The 12,500-nt window shown below is 41.8% G+C and overlaps 1 protein-coding gene across 4 annotated transcripts in view; it reads left to right on the top strand.

Annotated features, from left to right (window-relative positions):
• Positions 1-12,500, top strand: part of fndc3ba (fibronectin type III domain containing 3Ba) — a 117,946-nt gene that overhangs the window by 77,455 nt on the left and 27,991 nt on the right. For all 4 annotated transcript variants that reach the window (XM_045697723.1, XM_045697721.1, XM_045697725.1 and 1 more), the window contains exons 14-21: positions 734-908; positions 1,001-1,087; positions 3,480-3,615; positions 5,704-5,775; positions 9,729-9,847; positions 9,953-10,058; positions 11,186-11,364; positions 12,120-12,233. In XM_045697723.1, coding sequence (XP_045553679.1) covers positions 734-908; positions 1,001-1,087; positions 3,480-3,615; positions 5,704-5,775; positions 9,729-9,847; positions 9,953-10,058; positions 11,186-11,364; positions 12,120-12,233 — 988 coding nt within the window. The remainder of the gene's footprint in view (positions 1-733; positions 909-1,000; positions 1,088-3,479; positions 3,616-5,703; positions 5,776-9,728; positions 9,848-9,952; positions 10,059-11,185; positions 11,365-12,119; positions 12,234-12,500) is intronic.

Genomic DNA, 12,500 nt, shown 5'->3' with positions numbered 1-12,500 from the left:
GTCTGGTTGATGTATGGCTGTGTTGAGGGTAGTTGTCAGGTTGATGTATGGCTGTGTTGAGGTTAGTTGTCAGGTTGATGTATGGCTGTGTTGAGGGTAGTTGTCTGGTTGATGTATGGCTGTGTTGAGGGTAGTTGTCAGGTTGATGTATGGCTGTGTTGAGGGTAGTTGTCAGGTTGATGTATGGCTGTGTTGAGGGTAGTTGTCTGGTTGATGTATGGCTGTGTTGAGGGTAGTTGTCAGGTTGATGTATGGCTGTGTTGAGGTTAGTTGTCAGGTTGATGTATGGCTGTGTTGAGGGTAGTTGTCAGGTTGATGTATGGCTGTGTTGAGGGTAGTTGTCAGGTTGATGTATGGCTGTGTTGAGGTTAGTTGTCAGGTTGATGTATGGCTGTGTTGAGGGTAGTTGTCAGGTTGATGTATGGCTGTGTTGAGGTTAGTTGTCTGGTCTTATCTCTGAATGAGTCTCTCTCTATTTTCTTGTTTCCTTGCTCCTCTTGTTCTCGCATCGTTGCCGTGGGGGCAGATTCCCCTGGGTGCGACCGGTCGTTCCAGTGACAGAAAAGAGGAGGGAGATGGAGGGAGTTCATGGAGGGAGTTAATGGAGGGAGAGATGAAGAGAGATGGAAAGAGAGAAAAAAGACATGATAAAAGACAGCTCTGCTTTGTGTGTGTCTAAACTCATGTCTTCTGCTCCCTCCTTCCCTCCCTCCCTCCCTCCCTCCCTCCACAGTGGGTTCAGTACGGAGGTTGTATTCTACACTACAGGTACGCTGCTCTCCTGCCCCCTGGCACCGCGGCTGCTGCGGGCGGGCGTCTCCTGGGTAACCCTGGAGTGGGGCCGTCCCGAGGGCAGCGCCAACGAGGAGCTAATCACATACACACTCGAGATCCAGGAGGACAATACCGTAAGTCACACACACAGATATAATGATGCGCACACACACATGTACAGCAAAACGTCAGTTTAAAGGTTAATTGAGAACGTTTGACCTTCCAGGGAACAGACTTTCATCCAAAGTACACTGGAGACAAGCTAACCTCCACAGTGCAAGGCCTGAAGAGGAGCACACAGTACAAATTCAGGGTAAGGGTGTGTCTGTCTTTGAGGTTTTATGGCGGCGAAATGGTGTCTGGGTGTGTGTTACCGTGGAAACGGAAAAGGCTTGTATTCTGCTAGATAGACACAGTGATTGGTGTCATCGTGTGCACGAGCACACGCACACTACACAATCTGTCACCGTTGAGCAGCCATACAACTACCGTCAGCCTGTCCTCTGTGGAAATACCTGCAATTTACTGCTAAACTCAGCAAAAAAAGAAACTGTGTTTATTTTCAGCAAACTTAACATGTATAAATATTTGTATGAACATAAGATTCAACAACTGAGACATAAACTGAACAAGTTCCACAGACATGTGACTAACAGAAATGGAATAATGTGTCCCTGAACAAAGGGGTCAAAATCAAAAGTAACAGTCAGTATCTGGTGTGGCCACCAGCTGCATTAAGTACTGCAGTGCATCTCCTCCTCATGGACTGCGCCAGATTTGCCAGTTCTTGCTGTGAGATGTTACCCCACTCTTCCACCAAGGCACCTGCAAGTTCCCGGACATTTCTGGGGGGAATGGCCCTAGCCCTCACCCTCCGATCCAACAGGTCCCAGACGTGCTCAATGGGATTGAGATCCAGGCTCTTCGCTGGCCATGGCAGAACACTGATATTCCTGTCTTGCAGGAAATCATGCACAGAACGAGCAGTATGGCTGGTGGCATTGTCATGCTGGAGGGTCATGTCAGGATGAGCCTGCAGGAAGGGTACCACATGAGGGAGGAGGATGTCTTCCCTGTAACACACAGCGTTGAGATAGCCTGTATGACAACAAGCTCAGTCCGATGATGCTGTGACACTCCGTCCCAGACCATGACGGACCCTCCACTTCCAAATCGATCCCGTTCCAGAGTACAGGACTTGGTGTAACGCTCATTCCTTCGACGATAAACGCGAATCCGACCATCACCCCTGGTGAGACAAAACCGCGACTCGTCAGTGAAGAGCACTTTTTGCCAGTCCTGTCTGGGCCAGCGACGGTGGGTTTGTGCCCATAGGCGACGTTGTTGCCGGTGATGTCTGGTGAGGACCTGCCTTACAACAGGCCTACAACCACATATTACAGTCAAATATACAGGATACTAACATTCCATTCCAGCTAAACACTGTATGTATAGTGTTTTGCAAAGAAACACATTTTTAAAAACATCTAAGATCTATTAATAAAAAATCTGAGAACAGTAATATTTTACACACACATGAAGGTACGCATAAGCAATCATTTTTGATAAAAAAAACACAAATGTGTAAAATTGGTGGATATAGCGTTTTGTAAATAAACGGATTGTTTTTGTTACAGTGACCAGCTGCCCAGTAGGAAATCCTGTTGATGTAGTGACTCATTGATTAGAGAGTGGACTAGAGCATCTCTCTCTTTTCCCTTCCACTCATTCCTCTCTCTCTCTCTGTAGTGTCCATTAGTTGAGGGAATATATGGGAGAGAGAGGGAGGCAGGGAGAGAGGGAGAGAGGGGGGCAGGTAGGGAGGGAGAGTGGGAGAGAGAGAGGGAGGGGACAGGGAGGGGGGCAGGGAGAGTGGGGGAGGGAGAGAGAGGGAGGCAGGTAGGGAGGGAGAGAGGGGGGCAGATAGGGAGGGAGAGAGAGAGAGGCAGGTAGGGAGGGAGAGAGGGGGGGCAGGTAGGGAGGGAGAGTGGGAGAGAGAGAGGGAGGGGACAGGGAGGGGGGCAGGGAGAGTGGGGGAGGGAGGGAGAGAGAGGGAGGCAGGTAGGGAGGGAGAGAGGGGGGCAGGTAGGGAGGGAGAGAGAGAGAGGCAGGTAGGGAGGGAGAGAGGGGGGGCAGGTAGGGAGAGAGAGAGGGAGGGGGCAGGGAGAGTGGGGGAGGGAGGGAGGGAGAGAGAGAGGGAGGTGAATAGAGAGGCTTGGGTGTTGTTGTTGTTGTTGTGTGTTCTCTGAATGGCAGGTTGCACTTAAAGTCATCCAATCTGCACAGCAAGGCAGGCATTTACATCACACAAAAGAGCACAGGCAATGCCAATAGCCACTTGCACAGACCGCTGCAAAACATATACAGTACAATACAAGTCATTATAGTCAGCAGTGGGATTTATTTGGAAACTTTCTTTAGAACTATGGCTTTTATAAAGAGGTGATCATTTATAGCAGTTTATTGGATAATGTGCCATCTATTTCAAATGTACAATCAATACATACAAAATAAAAATATTCGCCCCTCTCTCTCTCTCTCTCTCTCTCTCTCTCTCTCTCTCTCTCTCTCTCTGTCTCTCTTTCTCTCTCTGTCTCTCTCTCTCCTCCCGCTCTCTCTCTCTCTCTGTCTCTCTTTCTCTCTCTGTCTCTCTCTCCTCCCGCTCTCTCTCCCTCTCCTCTCTCTCTCTCTCTCTCTCTCTGCAGCTGATAGCGTCTAACGTGGAGGGTGGCAGTAAACCCAGTGAGGTGTTGGTGTGTACTACCTGTCCTGATAAACCTGGACCCCCTTCTCCCCCCAGAGTCACTACCACTACATCTTATGGCTTCACCATCACCTGGGGTAAACACACAAACGCACGTGCATGTTTTCAGTGTGATTACGCTGTATCAATGGAGTTGTGAAACATAATGAACAAACATAAAGTAAGTACTATTTTGTCTTGATTTCTTTCTCTCTCTCTCTCTCTCTCTCTCAATTCAATTCAATTGACTTTATTGACATGGCAAGTTCATTATTACTTACGTTGTCAAAGTATACATATAGAAAATTACAACAAATAAAAATATATATAATATATATATATTTATATATAAATAAATGGTGGGACCAACAGCAATAATAATAGTAGTAGTGGACATGGGATTACCATTAACAACAACTACAACAACCATATTAATCAGAACAACAATACATTAAAGCAGTGGTAGTAGACCAGTGTCAACATGACTAAGACACATGACATGGTATGAAAGACAAAACAAAACATGATGGGAAATATTATCCACATTACATTGCACTTTTCACTGGCTGTCCCTCAGGTTGTGGCAGGAGGACACATATTTGGCTGCCAAAACTGCACATTTTGGCTTTTCACCCAATAAATATTAGATTTTTTTTCTTAATCTTTCATAGTTTAAAATTCTTTGTATTGAATTATAATTTTGGGAAAGAAATATTCTCTTAGGTCTGAGTATTTGTCACAGTGTAATAGGAAATGCAGCTCTGTCTCTACCTCTCCCCTGGAGCAGAGTGAGCACAGCCTGTCCTCTCTGGGCAGCCAGGTTTGTCTGTGACGACCGGTCTCTATAGCCAGACTGCTCACTGAGTCTGTACCTAGTCAGTGTTTTCCTCAGTTTTCTATCAGTCACAGTGGTCAGATAGTCTGCCACCATGTACTGTCTGTTTAGAGCCAAATAGCATTGACGTTTACTTTGATTTGTTGTGGTGTCTTTCCAATAGGTGATATATTTGTATTTTTGTTTTGTGATGATTTGGTTGGGCCAGATTTTCTAAGTGCTGTCCTGAGGCCCTATGGGGTTGTCATCTCTTGACATTGTAGAGCTGTGTGAATGAAATGTTTTGGGGTCACTTGTTTTTAGATGATTGTAAAATTTGATGGCTCTTTTTTCTATTCGAATGAGAAGGGGGTATTGGCCCAATTCTGCTCTACATGCGTTATTTGGAGTTTTTCTTTGCACTTGCAATACAGTCTTGCAAAACTCTGCATGCAGTATTTAAATTGGATGTTTGTCCCATTTGGTGAATTCATTATTAGAGATTGGACCCCATACTTCACTGCCATACAGAGCAATTGGTTCTATAACCGATTGGAACATTTTGAGCCAGATTCTAATTGAAATTTCAATGTTAATGTTGCTTTTAATGGCATAGAATGCTCTTCTTGCTTTGTCTCTCAGCTCATTCACAGCCATGTGAAAGCTACCTGTGTTGCTGATATTTAGTCCTAGATATGTGTAGTTTTTGGTGTGTTCTAATAGAACTGTGTCCAAATAGAATTTATATTTGTCATCCTGATTTCCGGACCTTCACTTGATTTCAGTGTTGTGTAGGGTGATACCAGGTGCTTCCGATTCTTCTAATGTTTTTGCCAATTCATTAATGTAGATGTTAAATAGTGTTGGACTTATTGGGCAGCCCTGTTTCACTCCCCGTCCCTGAGAGAAATCTGTTTGCTTGTTGCCAATTTTAACTACACATTTGTTTTTAGTGTACATTGATTTAATAACATCATATGTTTTCCCTCCAATACCACTTTCTATTAGTTTATAAAAATGGCCTTCGTGCCAAATTGAATCAAATGCTTTCTTGAAATCTACATAACACGAGTAGATTTTGCCTTTGTTTTGGTTTACTTGTTTGTCAATTAGAGTGTGGAGGGTGTAAATGTGGTCTGTTGTACGATAATTTTTTTGAAATCCAATCTGGCTTCTGCTCAGGACGTGGTGTTCGTCAAGGAAATGGTGTAGTCTGCTATTTATAATACTGCAGAGAATTTTCCCCAAATTGCTGTTAACGCAAATTCCTCTGTAATTATTTGGGTCAAATTTGTCTCCATTTTTATAGATTGGTGTGATCAATCCCTGGTTCCAAATATCTCTGTCTTTCTCTCTCTCTGTCTCTCTCTAGATCCTCCCCAGGACAATGGAGGTTCAGAAGTTCTGACGTATCTGCTGGAGATCTCAGAAGGCAGCTGTGACGGTACAACACTCTGTCCTTCTCTGTTTTAGTTTTCAAGTCAACCACCATTAGTCTTACTTCTGCAGAAACACCTGCAATGTACTGCTATATAAACACCTGCAATGCACTGCTATATAAACACCAGCAATGTACTGCTATATAAACACCAGCAATTTACTGCTATATAAACACCAGTAATTTACTGCTATATAAATACCAGTAATTTACTGCTATATAAACACCAACTATATAAACACCAGCAATTTACTGCTATATAAACACCAGCAATGTACTGCCATATAAACACCAGCAATTTACTGCTATATAAACACCAGTAATTTACTGCTATATAAATACCAGTAATTTACTGCTATATAAACACCAACTATATAAACACCAGCATTTTACTGCTATATAAACATTAGCAATTTACTGGTATAGAAACACCAGCAATGTACTGCTATATAAACACCAGCAATGTACTGCTATATAAACACCAGCATTGTACTGCTATATATACTCCAGCAATTTACTCCTATACAAACACCAGCAATGTATTGCTATATAAACACCAGCAATATACTGCTATATAAACACCAGCAATTACTGGTATACAAACACCTGCAATGTACTGCTATATAAACACAGGCAATTTACTGGTATAGAAACATTAGCAATTTACTGGTATAGAAACACCAGCAATGTACTGTTATATAAACACCAGCAATTTACTGCTATATATACTCCAGCAATTTACTGGTATATAAACACCAACAATTTACTGGTATATAAACACGAGCAATCTATTACTATATAAACACCAGCAATATACTGCTATATAAACACCAGCAATTACTGGTATACAAACACCAGAAATTTACTGGTATACAAACACCAGCAATTTACTGGTATACAAACACCAGCAATTTATTGGTATATAAACACCAGCAATTTACTGGTATTCAAACACCAGCAATGTACTGCTATATAAACACCAGTACTTTGCTGCTATATAAACACCAGCAATTTACTGCTATATAAACACCAACTATATAAACACCAGGTATTTACTGCTGTATATAAACATTAGCAATTTATTGGTATAAAAACACCAGCAATGTACTGCTGTTTAAACACCGGTAATTTACTGCTATATAAACACCAGCAATGTACTGCTATATAAACACCAGTATTTTACTACTGTATAAATACCAGCAATTTACTGGTATGCAAACACCAGTAATGTACTGCTCTATAAACACCAGCAATTTACTCCTATATAAACACCAACTATATAAACACCTGCATTTTACTGCTATATAAACATTAGCGATTTACTGGTATAAAAACACCAGCAATGTACCGCTATATAAACACCAGTAATTTACTGCTGTGTAAACACCAGCAATTTACTGGTATATTAACCCCAGTAATTTACTGGTATATAAACACCAGCAATTTACTGCTATACAAACACCAGCAATGTATTGCTATATAATCACCAGCAATTTACTGGTATAAAAACACTAGCAATGTACTGCTGTATAAACACCAGCAATTTACTTCTATTTAAACACCAGTAATATACTGCTATATAAACTCCAACAATTTACTGGTATATAAACACCAGCAATTTACTGGTATTTAAACACCAGCAATTTACTGCTATACAAACACCAGCAATTTACTGCTATATAAACACCAGCAATTACTGCTATACAAACACCAGCAATGTACTGCCATATAAACACCAGCAATTTACTGCCATATAAACACCAGCAATTTACTGCTATATAAACACCAGCAATTTACTGGTATATAAACACCAGCAATTTACTGGTATTTAAACACCAGCAATGTACTGCTATATAAACACCAGTAATGTATTGCTATATAAACACCAGCAATATACTGCTATATAAACACCAGCAATGTACTGCTATATAAACACCAGCAATGTATTGCTATATAAACACCAGCAATATACTGCTATATAAACACCAGCAATTTACTGCTATATAAACACCAGCAATGTATTGCTATATAAACACCAGCAATTTACTGCTATATAAACACCAGCAATGTATTGCTATATAAACACCAGCAATTTACTGCTATATAAACACCAGTAATTTACTGCTATATAAACACCAGCAATTTACTGCTATACAAACACCAGCAATGTACTGGTATACAAACACCAGCAATGTACTGCTATATAAACACCAGCAATTTACTGCTATATAAATACCAGCAATTTACTGGTATACAAACACCAGCAATGTACTGCTGTATAAACACCAGCAATGTGCTGCTGTATAAACACCAGCAATTTAACTGGTATATAAACACCAGCATTTTACTGGTATGCAAACACCAGCATTTTACTGGTATGCAAACACCAGCAATTTACTGCTATAGAACACTAGCATTTTACTGGTTTAAAAACAACAGCAAATTACTTACTGCTATATAAACACCAGCAATTACTGCTATACAAACACCAGCAATGTACTGCCATATAAACACCAGCAATTTACTGCCATATAAACACCAGCAATTTACTGCTATATAAACACCAGCAATTTACTGGTATATAAACACCAGCAATTTACTGGTATTTAAACACCAGCAATGTACTGCTATATAAACACCAGTAATGTATTGCTATATAAACACCAGCAATATACTGCTATATAAACACCAGCAATGTACTGCTATATAAACACCAGCAATGTATTGCTATATAAACACCAGCAATATACTGCTATATAAACACCAGCAATTTACTGCTATATAAACACCAGCAATGTATTGCTATATAAACACCAGCAATGTATTGCTATATAAACACCAGCAATGTATTGCTATATAAACACCAGCAATTTACTGCTATATAAACACCAGTAATTTACTGGTATATAAATACCAGCAATTTACTGCTATACAAACACCAGCAATGTACTGGTATACAAACACCAGCAATGTACTGCTATATAAACACCAGCAATTTACTGCTATATAAATACCAGCAATTTACTGGTATACAAACACCAGCAATGTACTGCTGTATAAACACCAGCAATGTGCTGCTGTATAAACACCAGCAATTTAACTGGTATATAAACACCAGCATTTTACTGGTATGCAAACACCAGCATTTTACTGGTATGCAAACACCAGCAATTTACTGCTATAGAACACTAGCATTTTACTGGTTTAAAAACAACAGCAAATTACTTACTGGTATATAAACACCAGCAAATTACTGGTATATAAACACCAGTAAATTACTGGTATATAAACAGTAGCAGTTTAACTGGTATATAAACACCAGCAATTTATCTGGTATATAAACACCAGTAATACTTGTTTCCCTCACTATATATAAACACCAGTAATTTACTGCTATATAAACACCAGTAATTTACTGCTATATAAACACCAGTAATTTACTGCTATATAAACACCAGTAATTTACTGCTATATAAACACCAGTAATTTACTGCTATATAAACACCAGTAATTTACTGCTATATAAACACCAGTAATGTACTGCTATATAAACACCAGTAATGTACTGCTATATAAACACCAGTAATTTACTGCTATATAAACACCAGTAATTTACTGCTATATAAACACCAGTAATTTACTAGCAATAGGTGTATCAGTGCTTTGACGTTTTCCGTAATATTCCGCCTGTCTTTTTCTCTCTGCTTTGTCCTTCCCTGTCAGGTTGAGTGCTTTTTACTAAGTCCATAACTCTTGTGACCTACATAATATTGAACAGGAGTGGGTCAGTTCTTCAGAACACACTGATTAGCCTGTAATTTGTCATATTCAATTTGGTCGTAGTTTATCAACCCAACAAATTCTGAAAGCACCTACTTTCTTCCACGTTTTCTCCCCCTCTCCCTCCTCTCTACCTACCCACCCACTCCTTCTCTTTCTCTGCTCTTTGTCTTGTGCAGCGGGCCAGTGGGAGGTAGCATACAGCGGCCCCGCCACAGAGTGTGTGTGTGAACGACTGATGCCCGGCACAGTTTACCGCCTACGAGTGTGTAGCATCAGCACCGGTGGACACAGCCAGGTGAAACGCACGCGCTCGCACACACCCCATGTCACATTGGTCAATAATCCATTTAATCACTCGACTAATCAATTGACCTTCCCATGATCCTCTGTGTTCTGCCAGTGTTCCTTCAGCGTTCCGGTTCGGACGTTGAGCGTCGCCCCCGGACCCTGCCAACCGCCCAGGATCGTGGGTAAAGCCAAACACAAGGAAGTACAGTTAGAATGGGGTAAACACACACACACACACACACACACACACACACACACACACACACACACACACACACACACACACACACACACACACACACACACACACACATATACACACACACACACACACACACACACACACACACACACATATACACACACACAGACAGACAAACAGTGTCTTTTACTGCTTGGAAGGTCAAATCAACCTTTGGCTGTTCTCTGCTCTTCTCTGCGCCCAACCTAATACACCATGATTACGACCTTGTTACAACACACACACACACACACACACACACACACACACACACACACACACACACACACACACACACACACACACACTGTGTGCACCAGCTCTAAGAAACCTAATTCACTTTAATTCAGCTTTATTGCGACTCTAATGCAGCCTATCTAAACCATAATGGAGTCTAATGTACTCTAATTCAGCTGCATTCTATGTGATTAAAGTAGTTAGAATTGGGCAGGCCTCAATATAATGTGGCAAATGTTCCTCATTAAGATGTGTGTGTGTGTGTGTTTATGTCCGTGCGTGTGTGCGTGCGGGTGTGCTGGAGACTAACACTCCCCATAAAAAAACAGACTGAAGGACAATTGAGGAGACTGTGTTCTCTCTCTCTTTTTCAATCTCACTCCCTCTTTCCCCCCTTTATTTCTCTCTGTGCGTCACACCATAAAGCTGGCTGAAACACATAGAGAACACTAATGAGTGGGTGAAAAGACAGTTAGTTCAAACTCTCCCTCTGTTATGCTGTGTTTGACTAGGTGCTGCAGCTTGTTATACTAGATTAAAATGTTTGTCTTCTCTCTCTCTCTCTCTCTCTCGCTACCCCCTCCCTTTCTCTCTCTCTACCTCTTTCTCTACCTCTCTCTTTCTCTCTCTCTCTCTCCCTCTACCTCTCTCTCCCTACCCCTCTCACTACCCATCTCTCTTTCGCTCTCTCTTTTGCTCTCTCTCTATACCTCTTTCTCTACCTCTCTCTCTTAACTACCCCTCTCTATTTCTCTCTCTATACCTCTTTTTCTCTCTCTACCTCTCTCTCTCCCCTTCTCTATCCCTTTCTACTTTTCTCCCCACTCTTTCTCTCTTTCCCCTCTGACCCTCCACCTCCTCTTCCAGACGCCCTGACGTCAGAAGGTGTGTGTGAGGAGTGTGTGTTCAGTCTGGAGATGACATCATCAGAGGGCGACGCTGAGTCCAGTGAGGTGTACAATGGGACAGAGTTGCAGTGCAGTGTGGGTAGCCTGCTGCCGGGGGCAACCTACAACTTCAGACTGAGGGCTGCCAACGAGGCTGGGGTGAGGCACACACACACACCCTAATGAACGCTGACCAGAAGCAGGCAGACAAACACTCTCTAGTCTAATTGATGTGATCAGTCCATCCCTAAGTGCTATTCAGACTTAGTTCAAGAGGTACTCAAACACACACACACACACACACACACACACACACACACACACACACACACACACACACGGTCTGATCAAAGTAGCAAACTGATAAGTGCTCTTCAAAAACGAGGACATACAGAGGAACAAACAGAAAGTCGACTGGAGACCAATTCTCCCAGCAGCTAGTATTTAGTCCAATCAGACAGTGTTCAGTTCGCTGCTCTGATCAACCATCTACTGCAGCAACAATCTATTCTACAGCCATGTCAAGGCACCCTGCCCCATTTAGCAATCATAGAAATGATTTGAATGCAGGAATAGTCATGCTCGAAAAGTCATGTTTGATTGATTAAAGTTTCAAATGCGCCCGATCTGAGCTGAGCCTAAATCTAATTCAACGGTTGATCAAACAGACTTTATCATTTGTCAGCCTGCTACTAGAATTTTTTGTATTTTTCCTATAATGTTGCTTGTGTGTTTCCTGCCATGTGACATGTATGTTTCCTGCCATGTGACCTGTATGTTTCCTGCCATGTGACCTGTATGTTTCCTGCCATGTGACCTGTATGTTTCCTGCCATGTGACCTATGTGTTTCCTGTCATGTGACCGGTATGTTTCCTGTCACATGACCAGTGCATTTCCTGTTTACTTCCTGTAGTTTGGAGAGTACTCTGAGGCAGTGGAGGTGACGACAGCAGCGGGTCCTCCAGGCCAGTGTGTGGCGCCACTCATCACTCTGAACCACACCACCTGTCTAACAGTCAGCTGGGAGGTACTGCCTGTCTATCTATCTTCTTTACACTCTGTCTACACTTCCATTTAGAACAGAGACAATATGCACTTCAGTCTGCCTCCAAATAACGAGAGAGAGAGTAGAGGGATAGAGAGAGAGGACAAACATTGCCTCCAAATAACGAGAGAGAGAGAGAGAGAGAGAGAGAGAGAGAGAGAGAGAGAGAGAGAGAAAGAGAGAGAGAGAGAGAGAGAGAAAGTAGAGAGAGAGAGACAGAGCGAGACAGAGAGAGAGAGAAAAAATTAT

This window comes from Salmo salar, chromosome ssa16 (genome assembly GCF_905237065.1).
Source record: "Salmo salar chromosome ssa16, Ssal_v3.1, whole genome shotgun sequence".
NCBI lineage: Eukaryota > Metazoa > Chordata > Actinopteri > Salmoniformes > Salmonidae > Salmo > Salmo salar.
This window is presented reverse-complemented; position numbering and strand designations above follow the sequence as displayed.